Raw genomic sequence first — 26,907 nt, 5'->3', positions numbered from 1 at the left:
CAGGGGACGCTGTGGGGAGTGCCGATTGACGTCAGAAGACTCGCGCGTAAATCGTATTTAGGTCGGAAGTAAAGTTTATGAACAAAAGTGGGGGGGGGGGAGTAAGTCGGAAGTTGAGAGCGCTCGGCTTTGTTTTGGTGCAATGGAAGTAGACAATGGCGGCGAAGCCGCCGGGCGGACGGTGAGTTTCTCTCAAGTCGCAACCGTCGCCGGAGGATGGATGCTCGACTTCTCGTTTCTAAGTCTGTGCCGGTTCTTCAAGGAGCGCAGATTCGACGAGTTCAACGACTCTCTGTTGATTTTGCAGGGTGAGTATCGCCACGAACCCATCGCCTTTGTTTCACATCTCGCCGTAATGAATTCACTGAACGGGAGCACCGTACCAAGTTTATCCGTTCAGCCCAGCCAGCCGTGCGCCCCTGCCGGGTGATCTGCTCCTGTTTCACGGGTAACGAGAGTTGGTGTCATGGCCGGTTCTTGAAAGCATCCGACTTAAGTTAATAGCTGCGGTTACGTTATGTGTTGGGACAACGGTTGCATTTAAACCCAACTAAAGTGCCTCCCGTCCCTTCCAGCTATTACCCAAAGTCCTTTTATCGGCAGAAACGATCACGTCCAGAAAAAGATGATTTCATCCATCCTGACCAGAGTAATGCATGGACAACACCTAGGTAAGTGTAACTGCATCAGCAATTAATTAACACACACACACACACGGGGTACACGGTGTTGTAGCGAGATTGTTTATTCCCTTAAAACCGTTTAATGAAAACAATCTGATTCACAATTTATTTTCTTGAATTTTCAGATACAATTTTTGGTAACACTTTAGTATGGGGAACGTAGTCGCCATTAATTAGGTGCTTATTAGCATGCAAATTAGCAACATGTTGGCTCTTAATTGGTCATTATTACGTACTCTTTAATGCCTTATTCTGCATGTCCTTATTATACGACCAGTGAGCCATTAACTATGAGTTTTCCCTCTATAACCTCAGAATTATTGCTTATTAGTAGTACCATCTCAATATGCTTTGCTTAGTATGGCCTTTATAAGGTGGTAGTACCACAAGAAGAGTTATTCTCCCTTACTAACACTTAATGAATATGGTCTGTTCTTACATAACAAAACTACAAGTGTTCATAGTGTTCAATTACTGTAAATTAACTTTTTGTTACTTAGAATATATTCCCCATTCTAAAGTGACATCTTGATCATTACTAATTCACTAGTAATTAAGTTTTTTTATGTTCCCCATACTAAAGTGTTACCCAATTTTTTTGCTTGAAATTTGCTCTGTATTTGGATGGAATCGTTGTGCGGGTGTGTGGTCCCATCCACTGTGCTTGTGTTAAACTTAACGGGGGAAAGGATGGTTTCTTTTATCTTGAGGGGGGTTTCTGTTGTCCTTTTTGTTTATTTTTAGGGAGTTGTTCCTTATCTGATGCGAGGGTCTAATGACAGAATGTTGTGTTGCTGTAAAGCCCCCTGAGGCAATTTTGTAATTTGTGATATTGGGCTCTATAAATAAAATTGACTTGACTATGGAAATGTACCAATTGGCCCCTGAGAGGGCCAATGTAGGGAGCTCTGTCTGACAGGTTATGTCCAATCAAGCATGAGTCCGTAGCTGCGTTATATGGTTTATTGTAAACACACACACACATTTTTACATTACAAGATGCTCTGATTAGTTATTGCTGCAAAACTGGACAAAAAGGATAGCAGTAGACACAAAATAAACTGCACCCTACTCACCCCCCTCCCTTGTAATAAACAAAAACTGAGTCACAAGCAGGTGCAGATGATATTAATTACTACCTCTACACCCCGGTGGCACACACACACACACACTCCACAACTGCTGTTGTTGACTGAGTGACAGGCGTTCAACCCATATACATCCCTTGCTCCTACACACAGCTATAAACCCCCTCGCATACTCTGTGACCCCCAAAATGCACCCCACTGTCTCTGGAACCAGTGTTTGTCATCTGTCTAAGTTTTCTGTTATTGTCTTTATGCATGCTCAATAATCCAGATGAGAAAATTAAAGAAAGTCGAATCGGTTCATCTGGACACAACGTTTATTGAGAGAGAAACGTTTCATGACAGATCTAAGTGACCAAAGAAAGAAAGTTAAATCTGTTCATCTGGACACAACGTTAGAGAGAAAAGTTTCATCACTCATCTAAGTGACCTCTTCAGTCTCAACTGACTGCAGGTATCCCCGCACTTATAAACAGGCACGTAACTTTTTTTGGTCTGGTTCTCAAGGGAGCACCTGGAGATGTTGCTTGGTACTCAGTTTTTACACGGCATGGTTATCCTACAAGCTGTCATCATCACTACCCTCCTGATTGCTCTCCTTGCTGTCTTCCTCTCTTTTAAACATGGCAGATGAAGCTCTAGGCCTACATCTTTCTCCCCGGTTGAGTCTGCAATAAGCTGTTTGCATCCATAAATCAACAGCTGGCTTCAGGTTAAAATTCTTTGTTGTCATAGACAAGTGGATATGCTTCAGGGATGAGAGGCGAGAGTCTAACAGGCGGGATCTGTACTTGCTTTTTATTATACTGAGATGTGAAAATCCCCTCTCACATGCAACACTGCTCAAGGGCAGTGTAAGGGACAACAGAAGGACTTTATTAATGTTGGAGTAACTATCTGGATTACTTATCTTCACTGTGTTGACCAAGTCATACACAGGAGGCTGCCAAATGTTTTCCTGCTTGCTTTAAACGCATCCATTCTCTTACAGTGGAGTCTCTGTCAACAGAAGAGCTGGCCTCATATTTCTGGAGGCGGTTAGTAAGTGTGTTGCCAAAACTGTGGAGGGCTTGCATTTCTTTGAGGCCAAGTTGAAGGGTCAAAGATTAAAAATTGATCTCATGACTCAAGGGATTCATATCTGCTTTCAAACTTGTGAATTAGACCTCTTAATACATCAGCCTTGTCCCTGTCAGCATCAGGATTTGAAACAGTCTCTTTCCTGTACTTGCCTTCACTGTCAACCAATAGTGTCAGCTGTCCAGCAGCTACCATGAGCTCATCTTTGCATTCACCAATAGTCAATTTATCTTGCTGGAACCTGAGGGAGGTGAACTGTAAAATGTTTCCAGTGTCAAGCATGTTGGCTAGGAAACGCTGAAAACGCTCTGTGCAGATATGTTTTAGGTCACTGTCATCACTTGTAGCCACTTGAATTTGATTGGCGGGTAATAGCCTCCATATTTTCAACAGTCTCTTGCCTCTATGCAGATTGTCTGATGTTGTGAAACTTTGCTAGTTTCACAAAGACAATGCCATTCTCATCATGTATCTTCTTTAGATCTGTTCTTTTTGCACCCCTTCTCTGTAAATAAAAGTTCAGCTACTTGACAATGGAGCGATTAAATGTCTCAGTATGGTACCATGCGATCAGCTGACTTTGTGCAGTTCTCAAGCGTGTGGGCAGTACACAGAATGTGCACAAGGGAATCCCCGATCGCCACCATCTGATGCAGTTTGGGAATGACCCCATTGTAAACTCCAGTGTTGACTGTTGCTCCGTCTGTGCACACCGAGACCAACATTGTCTTCCACTGATCCCCTAAACCACAAGTATGGAAGAGCTGCTCCAGTCCGTTCACTATGTCCTGTGCGCTTGGTTCACACTCAAATTTATTAATCCAAGGAATTCTGAGGTAAACTCTAGCTAGACACAGACACAATGTACACAATTTCCTGTTCCACTTGTGTTCTGATCCATCAAAGAGCACGCCCCAAAATTCAGCTGCCTTCAATTTTTCATTCAATTCTGAACTGATTCTGTGAAATGCTCTTCATAATGTGAGTCCCCCCTTCTCGTGAATGATATAAAATCCTGACATTAACTCCAAGCCTCTTGAAAAACACAATATCCTCCTCATATCAACGCATCGGGTGTGCATGTTTTGCTTTGTGTAAGGCCAACAGAAGAATATTACACAGTGCTTGACGCTGTTCTTCATTCAGTTTGTCCTGCCACGTGGCAAGAGGGTGAATGGATTTCTGATCCTGGCTGCACCTGTTATCAATAGTTTGCCCTATGTTTATGTGCTCTTTACTCTTCTCGTGCTTTTCAAAAGCTGAATGAGTGACTTTTGTGTCCCTATATAAAAGGTGCTGCTTTTATCTGTGAGATTGGGATTTTGATGGCATATTTTGGGCCACATCTCTGTGCAGTCGTAATTTGTTTGGAACCAGGCTACTTCCTGCAGCCACTTTTCTGCGAATATACGTTTTTTATGTACAGGTTCAGTCTGGCATTTATTTGGAGGTGGTGCAACACCAGAGTAATTACTTAATGTACCTTGCTTCTTGGACATTGTGATGAATGGATGAAAATCCTAAAAAAAAAATGTAACGTTAAGCTAGTTGTAAACGTAAGCTAACTATTTGCTGGAGCTCAAGGTTTAACCGTTAACTTGGCTAACTTGGGAAAAAAATGCGTCCAGTTAATCAAGAACGAAGGCTGAAAGTTGCACGATTAACAACTGATTATTAAAACTGACACATTTGTCATGACTTTCTTACCAGTGATATATATGGAGAAAGTCCTGTTGTTTCAGTAAGTAATTGTGTCCCAAAAATATTGGTACGCAAAAGCACCTCTTTTCATATTATCTGCTGCGCATAGTTTATTTTGACCGCCCCTGCACGCCTCTGCTTATGAACAATCTTCTTTGCGCTTGTTCCCTGTTTCCCAGGGGTCGCCACAGCAGATTTGATCGTTTCCATTGGTACCCTGTGAGGGCACAGCACCGATGGCAGTCGTTTTTAACCCAGGCCTTGACCGATCCGGTATGGTCTTGTAAGTCCGCATAATGAGTTGGCCAAATTTTACGTCGGCTGCCCTTCCTGACACAACCACTAACCCTATGGATGGGGGCACAGGTAAAGCGCTGGATGGCATCCCAGTATTCACGGACTTGCGCCCAATGCCTGTCACCATGTCTTCAGAAAATGTACCTATTTGACAGAAATTCACCTTACCATCATCATTGTGTCCTCTTTTAGGTGCAGTCTTTTGCTTCTTAACAGTGTGAATACTACCAATAAAAGCTAAAATAAAATTTATCCTATAATGTAGAAGATGATTACTTTGTCTGATATCTTACTGATTACTACAAAATATTATTAATAATAATAAACAATACAGTGGCATAATGACCAAAAACAAGGATCGGTTTCATATGCAAATTGCCGTGAGCATTAACTATAGTTTCAATGGCAATGTGTACTATTCACAGAGGATCGGTGAATAGTTGCAAGTTGCAATCATAGCATTGTAAGATGGTGACAGATGTACTCTAACCCTACCCCCCCCCCCCCCCCAAGTTCAGGGATGGTCGTTCCCTCTTCGCATTGATGGCCTCTTTGAATCCCCTTTCAAACCAGCTCAAAGAAGGTTGAATCAGTTCCCAAACATTCCCAAATCCTCGGTGAATAGTACTCACGGCTGTTGAAGCTCTAGTTAATGGTCACACCCATATTGGCATATGAAACTGGCCATTGGTTTTGGTCGTTATGCAACTGTATTGTACTGTGTTGTTTATAAGGGTGGGGATGCCTGCAGTCAGTTTAGACTTAAGATGTCACTTAGTTGAGTGATGAAACGTATATGTCAATAAACGTTGTATCCAGATGAACTGATTCAACTTTCTTTGATTTTCTTACCTGGATTATTGAGCATGCATCAAGACTGCCAAACCAGTCAAGGATGTGCACGTCCTCATCCTTGAAAGAGTGGCCACTGGCCTGTAGATGGGTGTAGACCGTGGAGTCCTGGCCTGATGCGTTAGCTCCTCTGTGTTGGGCCATCCTCTTGGCCAGTGTCTGTTTTGTTATCTCAATGTACATGCTGTGATTGCTCTGTTTGTGCCAGGGGACCCGATCCTTAGGGTGCTTCATTTTGCATATGAAACCAATCACTGTTTTTGATCATTATGCCATATAAGGGTGGGGCTACCTGCAGTCAGTTGAGACTGATGAAACATTTCTCTCAGTAAACGTTGTGTCCAGGTGAACTGATTCAACCTTCTGTGATTTTCCTACCTGGATTGTTGAGCATGCATAAAGACACTTTTGCAGTGATTGAGACACAAATTCTACAAACAGAAGACTCTTTGAGTCTTTTTGAGCATTGCTTTCTATCTGAACTGCAGTTAGCATTCTCCAATAAATTATTAAAGACATTGTCTACAATGGAATAATTGTAATGAGACATGTAAAAGGGTGAAATATGTAAAGAAATACCGTAACGCTCTAACTTTTGACCCCATCTTCTAAAAGGCAATAAATAAATGCATTCTGCTTGTATCAAAAGAGTAGATACTGGACAAGCTTGAACCAATCGTTCAGTAATACTAATTGTGAACAGATTGCCTATTTAAAAGTAAACATCTCATTTGGAGTTTACTTCACAACACTATTCCTGCATAGATGTGGAAATGTGCTGGGCAAAGCCATTGTTTGTTCATATTGTTTTTACATTGAGTTCCCTTGTTTTCACAGATACTCAATTTGAAGAAGATGATCGTGTGATGCCTCTGATGTCTGCAGCCGTCATATGGTCAAACATGAGAGACACTGTAGCAGATGAACACTTGTTCGAAAGCATTGCCACCCTCTTGATTATCCAAGTAATCTCAGAATGCATACTTACTACATATAATGTGCCTTAAACTTCTGGTGGTATGATTTATCCATTCCCTTTTTTTATATCTATTGTGATGTGACTTTCTTAGACCATGCCTCTTGCGGCCCATACTTGGCCGGAAATTGTCAAATTTGAATCCCCATTCATTTAAATCACTGTTACCATGAATTTCCCCCCTCTTTTGCTCTGGCTTGATGTGTACATTATTGATTTCTTATCAGAATTCAAACCTTGCCACGAAACAAGATGTGGTCTGGGAACATCACCAAATGTCAGTTAATGTCTTCTGGCATGATTTGTAAATACGGAGTATTTCTGGACAAACACTATGTTCTGCTGATGGTAATGAATAGGTATCCTCAGTGTGCCTCTGATGTGTCACTGGAATTCAGAGAGGAACAGTATATTACATTACATTATATATATATACCAAGTCCAGTTGCACTTGATTCAATTCCTTTGGATAACCCTGACCTGGATGAATGAGAACATTCACAGACATACATTACATTACAGCCATTTAGCCGACGCTTTTATCCAAAGCGACTTACAAGAAGTGCATTTAACGTAGGAAATCAGGAGAACTACTAGTCATCAGAGGTCTTAAGTGCATCTTCTCTCTAAACGAGCATCTAAGAGCAAAACCAGTGCTAAAGTAAAAGCGCAAGAAAGAGTTTTTTTTTTTTAAATGAGCTAATACAATAAGTGCTAAGAGCAAGTAACAGGGTAGTAGTTCTTGAAGAGGTGAGTTTTCAACCTGCGCCGAAAGATGGGCAGCGACTCCACTGTCCTGACATCAGTGGGGAGTTCATTCCACCACTGTGGGGCCAAGACAGAAAAGAGCCATGACCGGGTCGATCGGCAGCAGGGGCCTCTGAGCGACGGGGCAACCAGGCGTCCCGGGGCAGCAGAGCGAAGTGGTCGGGTGGGGGTGTAGGGCTTGACCATGGCCTGAAGATAGGAAGGAGCTGTTCCTTTCACTGCCCTGTAGGCTAACACCAGAGTCTTAAACTGGATGCAAGCAGCTGCTGGGAGCCAGTGTAGGGACATGAGAAGGGGAGTTGTGTGGGACGACTTAAGGTGGTTGAACACCAGACGAGCTGCAGCTTTCTGAACAAGCTCCAGAGGTCTGATGGCCGATGCCGAGGCGTCAGCAAGGAGGGAGTTGCCGTAGTCCAGCCAGGAGATGACCAGAGCCTGGATGAGCACCTGTGCCATCTCATTCGTGAGGAATGGGTGAATCCGCCTGATGTTATAGAGGAGAAATCTGCAGGGACGAGCAACCGATGCAACGTTTGCAGCAAACGACAGTTGGTCGTCCAGGATCACACCCAGATTCCTCACGTCCGAGTTGGCGTCACCACGGTGTTGTCAGTGGTGATGACCAGGTCTTGCTGCGGGCAACCTTTTCCCGGGAGGAACATAAGCTCTGTCTTGTCCAGATTGAGCTTCAGGTGGTGTGTTGCCATCCACTCCGAGATGTCAGTCAAGCACACAGCAATGCGTGTCTGTACTTGTGTGTCAGAGGGAGGAAAGGACAAGATCAGCTGGGTGTCATCGGCATAGCAATGGTAAGAGAAGTCATGCGAGCAAATAACAAAACCTAGGGATGTCGTGTACAGGGAGAAAAGGAGAGGACCCAGAACCAAACCTTGTGTATATAAGTACGTAGCCATAAAGGTGCAAATGTTGTAATGAGAGTATGCCCCTAATAAGTGTGATTAAAGTTCACTGACCAAGAAAGGCCAAATCTTAATGCTTTTACTCATTGCTGACATAATATGTCTAATACTGTTTCCCCTGTCTTAGTCTTCGGCTGTGTGCTTGGAGAAAGGTGAAAGGGCCAAGGCTTCCTTTGCCCTCACGTGGCTTAAAGAGAATCTTGACATTCCACAGGTTAGGATCTCCATTTGTGACTACTTGGGTGTCTGTTGAACGTAAAGAAAACCAAAAAAGTCTGGGATTATATCATTTAAACACGTTTTGGGCAGTTTTTTTTTTCCATTTAGAAAGCACCTCAACCACATAGATCTATGGTTACGTTAATATAGTTATAATTGCTGTATTTTTAAATAAGAAATTTAAGCCATCAAATCTGACAGAATCAATCCTGTTATATTTGGTACTTGGGCAACATTTGCACAAGCAACACGTGTAACAACAAACATTTCTGCAGAATTTACAGGTCAAGCTGTCTGCAATCTGTAAAAAAGGGGACATCTACCACCCATTTCTCCTCAACTTCAGCTTCAGCCACCTGCTAGAAATGGTCCAGACATACTTGGATGCTTTTCAGAGGGAGAAGCCCTCCAACTTCCTGCTCCAGGTAGGGGATATGGCCTCCACATCTGACCCGCAGGTCACTTTTCTGAGCAACGACACACTTTTAGTACTCGGTTCATTTTGTGTCCCGGCCAGCAGCACACTGCATCAGCTCACCCTCTCCATGCTCAGCTGCGTGTATGCCAGATGTATGCATAAAAATGTGACATAGCTTGCTGGTGTCCTGTGAGGGATAAGAGGTATTGAAAATAGAACCCAGCTAGTGTATTACCAGAGACTTTTGGAAAAGAATCTTAATTGTTATCATTAGTCAAGTATTAAAAAACAATCTTATTCTGTTACATAAACCGGTGAGACTTGATGTGCATTTTGTAAATACAAATGGTAGATTATCTGGAGTGTTACTGTGTTCCACATTGCATTCCATTCAATTCAAAATAATGGAAGCCGCTGGGAATGGGCAAGCATTTAAAGGCATGAGTTGTCTATTTTTCTTAAGTGGGCAAGAACTCATTGGAGGAAAAAAAAACCCAATCATTCAGAAATCTATTAAATAAACGTCTGAATTATCAGCCGGATATATTGTTTTGATTGGGCAGGATTTAACATCTGGATGCAAACTAAGAAGTTAAGCTTTTTTGGCATCGTTTTAGGGCAGTACATTGTTGAAGAACAACCTATATTTTTTTACTTGTTAATCGGTATCATTGATCACATAGTGTGATGATTAATAGTTTCAAACACACCAAACTCAACCCCAGACCCTGTCTTGGACCGTTTGACCTCTGAATTCAAGGTAAAATAATGGGGGTCTGCTGAACTTTTGTAGGACCAGATATATTTATGAGTAAATAATGATTTAGTTATGCAGCAGTGGCCTTGAATTGAAAAGTGATTTCCCCAGGGTAAACAAGTACAGTGTATCAGGGATTTTTTTTTTAAGTTTAGTAAGTCTTAATCCCCAAGTTAGCTTGCATGTTAAGCTGTTTAGCTATGCCATCTTCCTTTTCAAATAATGATACACTGACGGGGTCAAGGTGCTGATCTGGCTTTAGCAGTCATAGCTAATTGAGAATTTGTCATCATCACATTAGCAGGAAGGGCAAACTGCACCATTTATCAGAGCCCTCCTCAGGGTACGAGACTTGCTTATTCATGAAAATTTTCCGCCATGATTTACAGAGCTGACCACTGGCCAAGGTTATATTGAGATTGGCGTTGTAATGGCAGGCTGTGAGAATGAAACAACTGTACAGATCTGATCCTACCAAACCAGCTGCAGTGCTAAAAGTAAGCTGAGAGTAGGATAAAGTAACAAAGTGAAATTAAGTCATGGTTAACATATGTTTGTTTTTGTATCTACTATTCCGTCAGGCCGCAACTAAGGTGGCCCTGTCATCTCCGGAGGTGAGGAACGACTCGGTGGCACAGGAGGAATCTCTCGCAGACACAACGAACAAATCCACAGAGGATTCGGAGCAGTAAGGAACCAGCTCTTACTCTATGACCAGATGACAAGAGAAAAAAAAATTCTAGACCAAGGCCACTTATATGCGTTAAGATCTCATAACTTGTCATTCTGTTCTATTTCATGAATTGCACATGTTCTGTTATTAACAAGACATTAGACCAGATGCAGCAACATTCTCTTAAATTTCTCTTATATTTTCTCTTAATTTTCTGTTAAGAGAAAAAACAAGAAGTCAACTCCAGATGCACCAAATGTTCTAAATCTTAACTTACCCCGGTGTGCTGAATCACTCAGCACACCTGGTAAGAGATGGCCTTCATCAGTACCACTTGGTCATAAATTGGAGGTGTGTGGCCGATTGTTTATTGGCATAGGTAACACCCCCTAAGCACTATATAAGGGCAGTTGTTGTGGCGTGTGCAAATACTCAGGTACATGCCCAAGAATTGGAGAAATGCCCCCCAAATAAAAAGGCTGAAAGAAGATCTTCAGCAGTAGTGAAATCGACATATTGTTAAATAAACTTGAAAAACGTAAACGTTTGATTTTCCAGAGTGTCAGTACTGGTGTGTTATAGGAAACTCAAAAACCCAGCAATGTCAAACATTTGTGATGCCATGTCAGCAGAGGGACACACGGTAACTGAAATTTAAATAAAGGAGGCTCCAGAGTATTGCACAAATCTAAAAGTGCTGCTCTTGGCAATCTGAAAAGGCTCAGCAGCCTTTGAACCGTCTCATCAAATGGAGCTGTGCGATCTCTAAAAAATGCATTCTCTGCGTAAGGCCTGGATGGCCAAAGCATCTAAGAGCAATATGTAAGCCATTCAGAAGCTGAACGCACGCAGTATCATCCAAGGGGATTTATAATCTTAATTGGACTCAGTGGACCAATAGTATTTCTTCAGCCCATGAATTTAATAATACAATCATTGTAATTACTCTAACTACTACTACTTTCGGCTGCTCCCGTTAAGGGTCGCCACAGCGGATCATCCGTTTCCATCTCTTCCTGTCCTCTGCATCTTCCTCTGTCACGCCAGCCACCTGCACATCCTCCCTCACGATGTCCCAGAATCAGGAACAATTCATTGTCATTTCTTACTTGTACTTGCATACACAAAGAAACGAAATTTCTTTTACCCCAGCCCACAGCAGTGCGACACAAGAAACACACATCCAAAATTTCCCAAAAACGACACCACCAAAAACAAAAAAAGAGAGAATAAAGCCAAAAAACAAACGCAAACCATTAACAACACAGTCCACTCAGTGCAGCGCGGTCCAAAAAATTCCTCTGTCCAGAGAACAAACTCCAGCCAGGATGACTGTCACAACTGCCAGTCTGTATGGGCTAGCAGTTAGCTTAGCCTGCCACGCTTCCGCGTCCTGCCAGACCGCCCTCGGTGTTTTCTCCCCAGGCGCAGCTCCAGGCAGGGGCCGTGATTCCTGGGCTCATCGGACGAAGCAGACCAGGCTCCCTCAGCCAATCCAACGCCAGCTGTCCCAGCCAGACACCTTCGACACACCTCCCCCATGCTCCACACAACGACATAGACAACAACACTGCAGAGTCGACACTAGGCAAGGCCACCGCCAGACCGCCTTGGTGTTTCCTCTCGGGTACAGCTCCGGAAAGGGCTATAAGCTGTCTCAGCCAATCCAACGCCAGCTCTCCTAGCCATTAAACAAAAAAAATCGATGAACAAAATAAAAAACTTCACACGAAGACACCAACTTAGACACAGACGTGTACAAAGACACTGCATAGTCGGCACTGGGTGAGGCCGCCACAAACACAAGTTCACGCCGCCATCTTACATCCCATAATTACTATATCGCGTAATTACTCTAAAATATGTAATAATCCTAATTTGATTAGGTATATGATATTCGTGCGTTTTGTTTTTTTTTTATGTTCCTCAAATTTACAACTTCCTTTTCTTGCGTTGGACAATAGATTTGTAGACTGAAAATTAGATTTTTATTTTTTTTTGAGAGAGTGCTCGTGACCACTTGTAAAAATGTTCTCTTACCTAAGAGAAGAGTAAAACATTGGTGAATCCCAGAAATCAATGTGCACTAACAAAATAAGAACAAATCGTGGGTATGAACAAAAATAAGAGGAAATTTGTTCGTATATTGCTTCCTGCATCTGGCTTATTGTTTAACTCGGTTTCTCTCAACAGGAAAAAGAAGAGCTGTCCAGGTCTGGGGTGAGTAGAATTGAATCTTGTGGTGTACAGTTTTCTCGAGCGAGTAATCTTTGTTCATTTAAGCTCCAGCATACTGATACGACTCCTAAAGCATGAGGTTCAATGTAAATATGTCTGCTTGCTAAAGTTCTACTGCGCACACCTCATACCAACACTGGATGGTGTGTAAAAATAAAAATCAGATCACCTCAAAGTTTGTCGTCCAGTATGTTTGGACCATTAATTTGGCCATCACTGGCGCTCTGAAACATTTGAGCATTCCCAACACAGTAAGCTTATAAAATACATGTATTGTTTTTCTTCAGACAGAAAAAGAAACTCCTATGGATGAAAAACCCTGAGCTGCAGCAATTTGTTTACTGCAAGAATGTTAAATTAGTTCTTGAAAAACTGTCACTGAAAGGTAATCTCTCTGTCCATTAATAGTAGTTTTTTGATGTACAGTAAAGTGATATATTATGTGGAAAAGCATTGTAATGGAAACTGATTCTGGTATATTCCTCTGTATACTCTGATCATTTATACTTTGTAGTTGTGAATGTGAACTGTGAAGTTTTGTCTTGATTTATAATGCAAAATGCAGATGCTATCTAAGCATCACAAAGTTTAGTGTCAACTCTTTTTTTTCTACCTTTCTGGCAGACAAAAATCCTCTGAATTTTGTCCAAACGTTACCTGAGACATCACAGAACACCACGGGTATTAAAAGAACCAAGAAGGTCAGTGGATGTGCACAGGGTTTGTTTGGGCCTGGCCAGATGTATCCAAAATGGAGCAGGTTTTAAAACCACAGCAGCAAAATTTTGTCAACACTGTTAATTTTTGGCATGTCCTTAATTCAGAAATGGACTTGGGCGCTGGATCAGAAGCTGGTGAAGGGTGTGAGACGTCATGGCGAGGGGAAATGGTCGCGCATCTTGATGGATGATGACTTTGAGGGACGTACTGGCACCATGCTTAAAGACCGCTGGCGGATTTTAAAAAGAAAATAATTCAGCCGAAGAGGTGCAGTTGGGACTAAGACTGGGTTTTCACAAGATGTACAAACCCAAATTGGGGGGGGGGGGGGGTTGGGACTGTAGGGAAAATACAAATTTAAAAACAGCAGTTTACTTTGACTTGTACTTCATTGCAGATGGTATGAACACAATAGATTTCATGTTTTGTCTGGTCAACTTCATATCATTTGTAAAATACATCCATTCCTGCCATTCAGGCCTGCAGCACATTCCAATAAAAGTAGGGACGGGGGCAGTTTAGATAATGAGGTAAATAAAATGATATAGTGATGTGATTTGAAATAGGTGATAGTAAACATCTGTCTCTGACAGGCGTGTGTGTGTGTGAGAGAGTGTGTAGGCGTGTGTGTATCATCACAGAAGACTTACACATACACAAAACCATTTGTTCACTTGCAGTTATGTTCACATAAAGATATCGGAACTAACAGAACTGCTAAAACATTTTCAATCGCAAGAAGTGTCTTGAGTTGTAGTTATTCTTAGTCATAGATTTGCTTGTATTTAATCTTTTCTTTAATGTCTTTTATCTTACCATGTTGAGATTACCATTATTTATCGAGATTATCGGTCTACTTTTACTACTTCTTCTAGTGCCACTGTACAGATTCATTGATGTGCAAAAACGACAAAGACATTGAGAGACTGTTTTCCAATAGACCAGAATCTAAGTTCCTGAACAATAAATGGCCAAACATTGCACAGTGTGTTAAGAAAATGTCATTGAAATTGCTGTAGAGTAACATGGGGCGACACGGTGGCGCAGTGGTTAGCGCAGTTGCCTCACAGCAGGAAGGTCCTGGGTTCGAGCCCCGGGGTAATCCAACTTTGGGGGTCGTCCCGGGGCATCCTCTGTGTGGAGTTTGTATGTTCTCCCCGTGTCTGCGTGGGTTTCCTCCGGGTGCTCCGGTTTCCTCCCACAGACCAAAGACATGTAGGTCAGGTGAATCGGTCATACTAAATCGTCCCTAGGTGTGTGTGTGTGTGTGTGTGTGTGTGTGTGTGTGTGTGTGTGTGTGTGTGTGGGCTCTGTGATGCCCTGGCGGCGTGTCCAGGGTGTCTCCCCGCCTGCCGCCCAATGACTGCTGGGATAGGCTCCAGCATCCCCGCGATCCTGAGAGCGGGATAAGCGGTTTGGATAATGGATGGATTGTAATCATGATTTGGCGCAAAAGCATCCAGGAAAGGCCTAGTCCTGTAAGAGCAGAGATGGGCTGAGGATCACCAGTTTGCTAACAAATGCATGAGAAAATTATTGAAATGTTTGAAAACAATGTTCCTCAAAGAAATATGTGAAGGGATTTAGATATTTCACCCTCTATGGTGTATAGTGTAATTAAGATTCAAGGAGTCTGGAGGGATTTCAGTGCGTAAAGGGCAAGGGATTGGGGGTTCATATTGTTTGACTTCTGTCAGTTCAGTGGAATGTCAGCAGTTTTGTTGAAACTGTGTATTGTTATTTGTATTTAACTTTTCAGCGTGTTTATGTGAACATGAAATGTGCTTTGGTTAATATTACTTTGTGTGCGTGCGTGTGCGTGTGTGTGTCAGCGTGCGTGTGTGCGTGATTGTGTGGATCCTCACCAGCAGAGGGCGCCTAACCCACAGCATCAGGTAACGACGTGGGCTTTTTAAGAGCATTGTATCCGAAAACTTTTTGTTGGAAGGACTGAACAATATTTAGTCTTTTAGAAAGCACAATAAACGTACAAAAATGTGTTTTAATTTAAAACCACTTTTGTTGCAGTTAATTTTATAGAATAAAGAATAGTTCAAAAGCAGCATGTTATGAAAAAAAATGAATCCAACTCTTGAGTATAAACAAATTTGCTTAGTTTTCTGCATTAGAATAGGAGTTGTGCAGATACCAATTATACCATTAATTTGACACTGCAGCCACTTTCTGTAGAGCAATGGAAAAAAAACTGATTGTGACGATTGAGTTGATCTTGCCTAGATAGAGATGTTATCTAATATCAAACAGATGTTTTGCAACGGCTGGGTTCCCATGCTCAAAATGTTCCTTCTGAGCCTCGGAGGGTACACTCCCTTAAGCACTGACACGTCGGCGTACTCTGCTCAATTTATGTTCATAAATCAAAGATGTGTGCGCCAGTCAGATCAGGGTGCTGTCTGCAGCTCAGATGAAGAGGAAGCTGTGTTGCCGTGGACAGTTGCACTGCTGGGTTTTCTGGACTTTCTTCCACGTCCCGCTGCACCGAGGGCTTCCCACCGCTTGCCAGTGAAGCACGGCTTCTCTGCAACACATTCACGACAAAGTCAGTGTTCTTATGCAATTTGCAAAGCATTTTAAGAGATTATTAATATCTGTTGACAGGAGGCTCTACAGAGCATGCATGTGGCCCATACCCAGCTTTATACCAAAACATTTTCCACATTCACAACCTGGGTTTGTGCTAGCATGGCCACTGTCCTCAACTGTCTGAGGCTTTCGAGGCCACTGCTGCGAGTGCCTTGCTCAATAACGCTTCCTGACATTTTCCAAGCTGATTTAAGAAACTTAGCTGGTTACCGTAGGTTGTCGCCCCTGGTTAATAAGAGTAATGGCATAATAGTTTAAGTGGGTTAAAGTATCAAGGGACGAGCAAGACGCATGTGAGGGAGGCGCCTACAAACAACTTCTTTTCCTTTAAGCCTTCAAGTTCTGTTGGTCATTTTTATGCTGAAGCCAGGTCCCACGCGCCTCCAATGACCCCATGGTCTGTCGCCATCCCACTTCTGACACCAATGTAGTGAATTCGGGGGGCAATCACAGGAGCTGCCGCAGCCGGGACATTGCGAACCGCTCGACCAAAGGGTCTGACTTATCCATGCACGTTACAATATCTTGATTAATTAATAAATCATTTGTAGGTCGACAATTTAAATGTCATTCAATCAATCTAATGTAATTATCAAAGTACTTGAGAGTATTTAGATACTTTCACCTGTTTGCCAAAATTTATTTATTTTCATAATAGTTCAGGATTTGGGCACTCCAGAGGGGAACCTTTGGGGACTTCTAGGACTCCAGAGAAGGCCCAACATATCAGCATTTTAAATGCTATATTTAAAATCTTTCATTTAATAATAATTCTCTCTTCTAATTTTAGCCCTCGTTTCTATTAAGTTTGCTTCAGTAATGAAAGGGTTACTGTCATGAAACCATGAAAATTGAGTTGTCCAATCAGATTTTGTTGTTGTTGTCTCTTGACAGAGAAAGGGTTAGTTGGCTGGCTCCCTCATTGGTTAGGACTGCTAGAAGTCCTGTGCTTTGTGTGTTTATTTAAAAAGTGAAAGGTGAATCAGCCAATCCTATTCTGCTGTTGTAGTGGGTGGGACAAAAAGATATCGCCATAGGACTTCTAGAAGTCCAGACCTGTCCAGACGCGGGCTCACTCCTATAAAAGAATGATGTGCGGTTGCTGAGGAGTCATGATGTGTGATTGACCGACTTGGCGTCAGTCTGTATCAGACGAGTGCGACGAAGTTTACGAAGCATGGCGGCAGGAGGAGACGAGAGCGACGTAGCTAGCTAGCTAGCTTGTTAGCCTTCTCAAGACGTGCTTTTGGGGAAAAGCACCAAGTGATGGGAAACGGAAGGCCAACTCCCGCTCTCGTCTCTCCTGTGCTTCATCACCTCGCCTGTCTGGTGTTGACCATCCCCGTACCCTCCTCTTCAGCTGAGCGGTCTTTCTCGGCCCTGAAGCGCATCGAGACACACACCAGAAACACCACGGGACGGGATCGACTGGGAGCTTTGGCGCTGATGTCCATAGACAAAGCCTGCTGATGGACTTAAATCCAAGGACACACTGCATGATGCTGCCATGCCCACTTCACAAAGAAGGACCCGACGGATGGACTTTTATGTTCCAGTAGCCTCATAAGATAAGCTGCCTAATTTAATTTTACTCCAGATCAGAGCTGGCATCTTCATTTTACATGTTGTGATGGCTCATCATAGCTGGTTAATACCACACTCTGCTCATGTGACGTCAGACCTGCTGTACTCAGTATCATGGCGGGAGGTTTGGCTTGTTCTGCATGTGACTGTAGTGTGACTGCTCGTGGCGTATTCTGCATGTGAAGGCTGATTATCTTTATTTCTATTCTTTGCTCATGAATTGCTTTGACTTGTTCTGGTCAGATTGTAAAGAAGAGGTTTTATGATGCTGCATGCTAGTGCTGTCCATGGTGGTGACGTAGGCCAGAAGTGGAGGCCAGGTCATGTGACTTCTCATTGTTTTCCAAGTATGGAGAGGGACAAAGGCTATTTGATGTCTAATGTATTTGATTTTGGTGGATCTTGAGGCTCTGAGTTACTGGCTGGGTGTGTGTGTGTGTGTTAGAGCTGTTCACATATTAAAAAATACCCCCAAAATTTGGCTGATTACAATATCATCACGGTGTTGAAGGCCCACTGCCAGACCTCACGGTTCGCTGCTGGGGCACTCTTGTACTTTTCAGACGATCCCTTAAGTTTGACAAATTAGACATTTGGTAAAGGGGGGGGGTTCGATTTAAAGGCTTAATGCTGTTCTATAAATAGGGCCACTCGTGAGAGAGGGAGAAAGGAAAAGAAAGAAGTTTTAGATGCACTGGAAACTGAGAATATATTTTCTCTACGGTCTTTTCTGTTTATGAAGCAAGACCTAGTACTTTTGTTCTTTTGGTTTTGTTTTGTCTTTTGTTTTTTGTTTTTTCTTAAGCCTTGGGGATACTGGGGAATGAAAGAGGTTAGCCTTAGGATGTATCTTTGCTCTTATCTGTCAAATGATTGACTCAATCTCAAAAATTTATTGCAAATGCATTCTGCTATATCAGACATAGGCCGGAAGTTTTTATTTTGTGTTTCTTTTGGTAAATAGTGCCAAATACCAAGGGTAATAAAGGCAGTCAGTTAATCAAATGTACATCATGGAATGTTAAATGAATGAATGGCCCGATCAAACGCTCAAAGGTTTTTTTCTCACCTTAAACATCTAAATGCTGAAATCATGTTTTTACAGAAGACACATTTGAAAGTGGCAGACCAGGCAAAGCTGCGAAAAAGTTGGATTAATCAAACCTTCCATTCTAACTTTAACAGTAAAGCTAGACATGTAGTAATATTAATCAGGAAAAAAAATTCAGTTCATCCCCTCTAAAACTATCTCTGAACCAAACGGTCGTTATGTTATTGTTATGGGTTCTTTATTTCACGTGCCAGTTCTTTTAGTCAATGTTTATAGTCCCAACTGGGACAACACCCAATTTGTTAACAAACTCTTATCTTCTCTCCCCTGTTTAAATATACACCAATTGATATAAACCGCTTCCCATGTGGGAAGATGGCAGCACGAACTCACGTTTGCAGCGGCCTCACCCAGTACCGACTATGCAGTCTCTTTGTCCACATCTACGTCTGCGTCCAAGTTTGTGTCATTGTTTTTTGTAGGTTTTCATTTTGATCATCAATTTTTTTTTCATTTAATGGCTGGGAGGGCAGGCATTGGATCAGCTGAGAGAGCTTGGTCTGCTGTGTCCTGTGGGCCCAGGGACCATGGCCCTGCCCAGAGCTTCGCCCAAGAGGAAACACCGAGGCGACCTGGCAGCAGCCTTGCAGTGCTGTGTTTTGGTCTGCGTTTGTGTTGTCGTGTGGAGTGCAGGAAGGTGTGTCGAGAGTGTCTGGCTGAGAGAGCTGGCGTTGGATTGGCTGAGGGACCCTGGTCTGCTGCGTCCAGTGGGCCCAAGGACCACGGCCCTTGCCCAGAGCTGTGGCTGAAGAAGAAACACCGAGGGCGGTCTGACAGGACGCGGATGTGGGGCAGGCTAAGCTAACTGCTAGCCCCTGCAGACTGGCAGTTCCGACAGTTATCCTGGCTGTCGTTCGTTCTCTGGACAGTGGAATTTTTGGACTGTGTTGCACTGAATGGACTGTGTGGTTAACTCTGTTTATTTGCTTTGTTCTCTCTATTTTGGTATGCTTTTAGTGGCGTCATTTTGGGAAATTTGGATGTGTTTTTAATCTTAATTTTGGGAAATGTTGGATGTTTTTATCTTTGTGTTGCACTGCTGTTCACCTGTCCAAAGTAACAGGGAGTGCAGAAGCGAGGTGAAGAAGAGAGTGCAGGCAGGGTGGAGTAGGTGGAGAAGAGTGTCAGGAGTGATTTGCAACAGAAGGGTACCAGCAAGAGTTAAAGGGAAGGTTTACAAAATGGTTGTGAGACCAGCTATGTTATATGGTTTGGAGACAGTGGCACTGACGAGAAGACAGGAGGCGGAGCTGGAGGTGGCAGAGATGAAGATGATAAGATTTTCATTGGGAGTGATGAAGAAGGACAGGATTAGGAACGAGAATATTAGAGGGACAGCTCAGGTTAGACAGTTTGGAGATGAAGCAAGAGAGGCAAGATTGAGATGGCTTGGACATGTGTGGAGGAGAGATGCTGGGTATATTGGGAGAAGGATGCTGAATATGGAGCTGCCAGGGAAGAGGAAAGCCAAAGAGGAGGTTTATGGATGTGGTGAGAGAGGACATGCAGGTGGCTGATGTGACAGCGGAAGACGCAGAGGACAGGAGGAGATGGAAAAGGATGATCTGCTGTGGCGCCCCCTAACGGGAGCAGCTGAAAATAGTAGTAGTGTAGCACTGCTGTGGGCTGGGAGAAACGAAATTTCATTTCTTTTGTGTATACAAGTACATGATTGAAATTACAATAAATTGTTCCTGATTCTGATTAGGAGGTGATATAACTTGTGCAATCATTCCAAGATTAGATCATTTGAGCTTGAGAGTCGTCCCACCAACAGGAATGGCAAACGCATGGGCCATGTTTGTGGAGGAGAATTGATGTGTGGACCCATGGAGGTTTTATAACCCTTCAGCCAAAGAATTTTCTTTTTTTTTTCTTTTTTTTCCAAATGTCCATCATACATTTTCCAGGATAGACTACTTCTTTTTAGATTCATCCCTTCTTAGTGAAGTCAAATTTGTGGAATATTTGGCAAATGTCATATCAGATTATGCCCCATTGAAACTTGAAATTAACTTCTCCAATTTCTTGACGGATTGTCCTCCTTGGAAATTTAACTCACTATTGCTATCTGATGAGAAATTATATCACTACCTATCAAAATCTATACAAATATACATGAATCCATCTCCGTCTCATTACTGTGGGAAACTTTGAAAGCATTCGTAAGGGTCCAAATAATTTGCTATTCTTCTCATATAAGCAAACAACACAAAAAATAACTTCAAGAATTAACAGAATCAATATCAAACATAGATCGCCAATGTTCCACAAATCCTACACCAAAACTCCTTAAAAAAGATTAATCTTCAATCACAATTCAACTTGCTATCTACAAATAAGGCAGAGCGCTCATTCCTACATTCTCGTGGTTTTTATTATGAGTATGGAGAAAAGGGGAGTAGGCTTCTTGCTCATCAAATTAAAATGACAATCTCTATCTCGGCATATACCTCAGGTGAAGGACCCTGGTAATAACCTGGTGACAGACCCTAAAGAGATTAACAAACTTTTTACATCATTTTACTCCACTTTTTACACTTCTGAAGTACCAGTAGACAATTCCAAAATGATAATTTTTTTAAACAACTTAAATATTCCAACAATTAGTGAGGTTTTTGCCTCAGATTTGGAGAGGCCGGTTGGTCTGGCAGAAATTGTTACAGCTATAAGATCAATGCATAATGGGAAGATGCCGGGTCCAGATGGTTATTATACTGATTTCTACAAGAAGTTTGCTGACAAGCTCTCTCCTCTCTTGCTTGATATGTTCCAAGACTCAATTGAAAAAGGTCAGTTACCATCAACACTCTGTTAAGCATCCATATCCCTTCTACTTAAAAAAGATAAGCACCCCACTAACTGTGGATCCTTTCGTCCTATCTCACTTCTTAATGTAGATGTCAAGGTCATAGCAAATATGTTTGCTCTCCGCTTGGAATCAGCTCTTCCAAATGTCATCTTTGAAGACCAAACGGGCTTCATAAAAAAATTGGCATTCATTCTCAAATACTCATAAACTTTTAAATATTACGTACTCTCCAAGCAACAGCTCTTCTCCGGAAGTCATCATCTCCCTAGATGCGGAGAAGGCCTTTGACCAAATTGAATGGAGCTATTTATTCACAGTACTTGACAAATCTGGTTTTGGTAATAATCTTATTGCATGGATCTGTCTTCTCTATTCCTCACCGCAAGCTTCAGTCTGCACTAACTCTATAAGGTCTCCGTTCTTTAATCTCTCCAGGGGAACTCGTTACGGGTGCCCCCTATCCCCACTGCTTTTTGCTGTAGCCATCGAACCACTTTCCATAACACTGGACTTCACCGTTATTGCAAGGTGTGAGAAGAGGAGGGGTTGAGCACTGTGTGGCTTCGCATGCAGATGATTTATTAATGTACTTAACTGACCCTGGATCTTGCACATTAACAATTGTCTCACTCCTTGAGGATTTTGGGTCATTTTCTTGCTACAAACTAAACTTTGATAAGAGTGAATGCTTCCCCATCAATGAAAAAGCCCTACAAATTCGACAAGCTTTAATCCCATTTCACTTATCCTATTCAGGTTTTAAATATCTTGGTATTAAAATTACTTGCTCCTGCTCCTCTCTTTACACAGCAAATTTCACCCCGATGCTAAATCAAATGAAGCTTGATTTCAATAAATGGAATAGCCTGCCACTATCATTAACTGGTAGAATCCAATCAGTAAAAATGAACATTCTACCAAAGTTTTATGTTTTCCAGTGTCTCCTTATATTCCTCCCTAAAATATTTTTTCGCGCAATTACTAAAACAATCATTCATTTTATTTGGGGAGGCAAACACCCCAGAATTAGCCATACTCTTCTTCAACAAAACAAAGAAATGGGTGGCTTAGCTCTTCCCAGTTTTATCCATTACTACTGGGCAGCGAATATACAAAAAATATCATTTTGGCACCATGTGCCGGAATCATCTCTTGTTTTGTCTGTTCTGTTTGTATTGCATTTCTTCTGAAGATATAAAATGTGGAGATATTTGTTACTTTTGGATACTGTATTTGTATCTACATCTCCAATAAAAAAAAATGTTTCTTGAAAAAAATGTATCAAGTGATTACATTTTCCACAGTAAAGAGAAGAGTTTATGGTAGTTTTCGATGAAAGGCTTGGATTGACAGTCAGATTTACGTTTAAAAGAAAGGTTCAAATTTTTAACAACTGTAAAGCTCAGTTTGCACAAATAGAGAAGAGTCCATATAATTATACGGGGGCCTTCATTCCCAATTTCTTCAGATGGCATAGCTATATATACCACAAAATATACTAAGTCCATTTGTTAATTAAGAGGACATTCCATCTGAAGTAAAGTCAGCTGACTGGAAACTGACCCCGAACCCTGACATGACCCTGACATACTGTACGTGTACATGTACATGTCCTCAAACCCAGATGTGGTTGCTTAAAAGAGGCACGGTAATAGAGTTGATGAATTCATACTTGTCTGATTCTTGACCATCTCCTTGGCAGCTGCTACTGTTATGCATGGCAGGCGGTCGGCACGCCACACACACTTTGAACCCCTCCGTTATGTACCGCATCCAGAGCGTGTGTGGACGGTTCTCCACAGTACATTGGCCTGTTCGAGACTCCATAGTGAATTCTACGCAGAACCTGAAAGAGGGTGGGATAGGAGGTGAGTGATCATTTGGGTCACGTTGCAGTTATTCCTGGGGGAGTAGAACTACAGACTCAAACCGGAGTATACATGCAGGGTACCATGGACACGTCGTTTTGAGAATCCACGGGGTATATTATTCTGGCCCATCTTCATTGTTGGATTTAGACTGACAAAACAGCAGATTAGAGGTGGGCGTGTCACCACAAACTTTGCTTTTCATGTGGCAGGCCTTTGGTAAAACCGAAGTATTCAATTTCAAACAGCTGTGGGTCACAGAGCTGCTGTGTCCAATGGCCAATGTCTGCTGAATGAATAGAGGATGTCCAGGTGAGCTGATAGCTGCTCGTGGCTCATCCAGATTGACAAAAAAAAAAAAAAAAAATTTCTCACGATAGGGTTTGAATTACAGCTCGGAGTGCTGAAAGGCGGTTAGGTCAGAGTGACAGCAATGAACTTGCCAACACCTAGAGCCTCTGGAGTCCTTCACTTACAGTGAGGCAGTCTCATGGCACTTAGCGAGGCTTGGTAGAAAGACAACATGAGACTTACCCAGGGTCCAGGGGGTTTCCATAGCTGTCGTGCTTGGGCCTTCCCTTGCCAAACTCAATGCTGGTGATGAATGCTGGACCTGACAACAGAAAGCCATGCAACGTCTTGATTAGCAACAGATGAAATTCCCTGACGTGTATGAAGATCGATGCTCTGTGAGTGTGTGTGTGTGTGTGCGCATGGATAGATGAGTGTGGATGTGTGGTCAGGATCAATTCTATTTAAAGTAAGTCGATCCAGGAAGTGGGTCAATTTCAAATTGAAATATCATTTGATATAATTAATTCTGATATATTCACTCTGTAAAGGAATAGTCATTAAGACTATGTTATTAGCATGTGTAACATCTATAAGCAAAGGAATTGAGTGACCTAATGAGTGCATGTCAAAGTTGAACCAGTTCATCTGGACACGACCTTCATGGACAGATACGTCTCATCACTCATCTAAGTGACCTCTTCAGTCTAAACTGACTGCAGGTATCCCCACCCTTATAAACAATCCAGCGGCACAACGACCGAAACCAACGTTCGGTTTCACATGCAAATAGGCGTGACCATTAACTAATCACAATGCTGTGATCGCAAACATTCCCAAATCCTCTGTGAATAGTGCACATGGCCACTGAAAGTCTAGTTAATGGTCACGCCCATATAGATGAAACGTATCTGTCCATGAAGGTTGTGTCCAGATGAACTGGTTCAACTTTCTGTGATTTCCTCAACCTGGATTATTAAGCATGCATAAAGACCTGTGTGTGTGTGTGTGTGTGCGTGCACCCGTAGGTCCATGCATGTATGTATACCTGTGTTGAGCCCACAGTGATCCCCCTGGTGGTCTCTATACTCCCTGCAGCCTGCCTTTTGCTCCAGCCTGGGGCAGGGCTGGCCGCTGTTCTTTGGCTGCCGCTCTATGTGGCGTACGCGCACCCTCACCGTGGGCCGGCAGGGCTTGGTACAACCACTCCAGTAACTCCACTCACTCACAGCGCAGTCCTGGGCTGTGTGATGACAACCCATACCGGGTCAGCGACATCAGAGCATGACCTCTGCGCTTAACAACAGAGACACAAACCCGAAGCCGAAAGCAAGTCCTTTAACACGGCGGATGAGTCCCAGAGAGACACTGCTGTGGCAAACGCAACAGAAGAAAACCCAACCCAATATTTGCCGGTTCACATTTTCTGGGTAAGAGAGAGAGTGAGGGCTTTTGATTCTGTCTAGGAAAAAAAAAAAAAGGAAAATAGTCAAGTAGATAAATATCCGGGAAATGATTCGCAATCGATGAAATATTGATTCAGACTTGCAGAATTTGCGTTTCCCACTCGACTACAAGTGGTCTGACAACAGGCCAAGTGAACTGCAGCGGGTTCAGTACACTAAAATCCAGTCATTTTCTCCTCAGTTGCTCTTTTGTGTATCAAGCTTTCAAGCTTTGATGTATCAAGCAGGCAGATTTAGGGACTGCTGGCCTATAACACACATTAGCTACGCTCTGTTTGTTTGACTTGTACTGTAATTGCTCCAACTGATCGGCGGAATCACATTCTTCAAATTTTTGAACTAATTCCATTATGTGGGCCAGTCTAATGTGGTTAGGCACAGGCTAGCTAGTTTCAGTTATTTGGTAATATTTTTGTTACCATTTGTGGTGCAGCAAGTCACAGTTTTAGCTGTCGACGCACGGTGCCATGCGAATGTGAGATGGTAAAGAACATGCACACACACCCACACACCCACACACAGAGGCTAAGTGTGTAGGATGCAGGGGCTTGGTCGGTGAAGATAAGGGCTGAAAAACAACACTGTTTAGGAAATGTAATGCCTGCTCCCCTGCCAGACAGGTGTTGCTACCACCGGGCCGTATCAGAGATACGGGACGATTCAGACATAAGCAGGAAAACATCAGCTTATCTTACACTACAGTTGCTGTGCTGCAAGTTATATCCTAACTAGAAGAAAGTTAAAAAGTTATTTGTGCATGAAATCCAGCCTATGCAGTACTTTCTCTCGCGGTATACCTCTTTTGACCCCCGCCTCCCTCCATCCATGCATTACCTGGACACTCGGTGAAATAGTCAAAGCAGCAGTCCTTGGTCCTGACGCAGCCCTCGTCGCAGTAGCATGGCCCGTACACACGGTCCATCTTCCAGTCGGTGGTCACGCAGCTCAGGTCTCGGCCTCGACAGCATTTGCCCGAACACCCCCCGGCCGTCAGGTGGTCGGTTCCTAGGGTAGCGGCCACCAGCAGCCAACAGACGAACTCCAAGGAAGATCCCATTGTAAGGGGGGGGGTGGGGGCGGGGGGGGCGAGGGGGAGTGGTGCTGGCTGGGAAACGGGGTCACCGGAGAGCTCAACCCCGTGCGGGTTTAAATGCGAGCGTCTCTCAGCTGTCCCAGATTAAGTGGTCCGCCGAAATCCCTCTACCGAAGACTTTTCGGCACGCTCCTCTCCCCCCAGTGTTTACCTCCTCTCAGGTCTTGGGATACCTCTGACCATAACCTGAGGGAGAGACAGGGTGGAAATACCAGTCCAGTCCAATCCAGCTGAGACTGCTCCGCCACAGGAGCCCTTGTGACCTGAAATTCCTGCGTCTGTCTCACTCCAGCAATGGGTTTACCGAGCACGCTGTGCAGGCCAGACGCTCCATACCGGCTCAGATCAAACTCTCCTGTCTCCGTCTTGTGTGTCCCTGTCCTCAGAGAGTCTCTCTCTCTCGCTCTCGCTCTCTTCCCCCGTGGTACCTCCCTCCTGTTGATCAGGAGGAGACAATAAACACGAGGGGAGAGGGAGGGGTGTGTTTGGTGAGTGTATTCCTTCCTGTCTGTTTCTCAGTGTGTGTGTGTGTGTGTGAGACCGAGAGACACACACACATCAACACTGTTTGCTTACTCAACTCTCATTCCTTTTATGTGCCATTTCACAGTCTCACCTGTTCCTTGTTTTGTTTGCTTGTTCTTTTCCTTTCGTTCTCATCCTTTCCCAGCAGGTTTGCTGCCACCCC

The 26,907-nt window shown here is 43.1% G+C and overlaps 2 protein-coding genes across 4 annotated transcripts; one reads left to right on the top strand and one right to left on the bottom strand.

The window, feature by feature from the left end:
* On the top strand, positions 1 to 15,388 carry terf1 (telomeric repeat binding factor (NIMA-interacting) 1). Of its 3 annotated transcripts, XM_056299416.1 has the most exons (11): positions 1 to 308; positions 576 to 671; positions 6,539 to 6,666; positions 8,493 to 8,579; positions 8,860 to 9,009; positions 10,341 to 10,447; positions 12,626 to 12,652; positions 12,958 to 13,055; positions 13,295 to 13,371; positions 13,495 to 13,657; positions 15,262 to 15,388. In XM_056299416.1, the coding sequence occupies exons 1-10, from the start codon at positions 143 to 145 to the stop codon at positions 13,642 to 13,644; spliced, it is 1,086 nt and encodes a 361-aa protein (XP_056155391.1). In that variant the 5' UTR covers positions 1 to 142; the 3' UTR covers positions 13,645 to 13,657; positions 15,262 to 15,388. The 3 variants fall into 3 exon arrangements, with proteins under 3 accessions (XP_056155391.1, XP_056155392.1, XP_056155390.1); XM_056299417.1 differs by lacking the exon at positions 15,262 to 15,388 and having other exon boundaries at positions 604 to 671; positions 13,495 to 13,690; XM_056299415.1 differs by lacking the exon at positions 15,262 to 15,388 and having other exon boundaries at positions 13,495 to 13,690.
* A 42-nt stretch (positions 15,389 to 15,430) lies between these two features.
* On the bottom strand, positions 15,431 to 26,590 carry LOC130129777 (somatomedin-B and thrombospondin type-1 domain-containing protein). The gene is made up of 5 exons (XM_056299418.1): positions 25,961 to 26,590; positions 24,709 to 24,903; positions 23,904 to 23,982; positions 23,174 to 23,347; positions 15,431 to 15,929 (listed from the first exon to the last, which is right to left on the bottom strand). Exons 1-5 carry the CDS (start codon positions 26,181 to 26,183, stop codon positions 15,812 to 15,814), a joined length of 789 nt encoding a protein of 262 aa, XP_056155393.1. The 5' UTR covers positions 26,184 to 26,590; the 3' UTR covers positions 15,431 to 15,811.
* Positions 26,591 to 26,907: the final 317 nt, after the last annotated feature.

This window comes from Lampris incognitus, chromosome 19, assembly GCF_029633865.1.
Source record: "Lampris incognitus isolate fLamInc1 chromosome 19, fLamInc1.hap2, whole genome shotgun sequence".
Lineage (NCBI taxonomy): Eukaryota > Metazoa > Chordata > Actinopteri > Lampriformes > Lampridae > Lampris > Lampris incognitus.
Note: the sequence above shows the minus strand (reverse complement) of the source record. Positions and strands in the feature narration are given on the sequence as shown.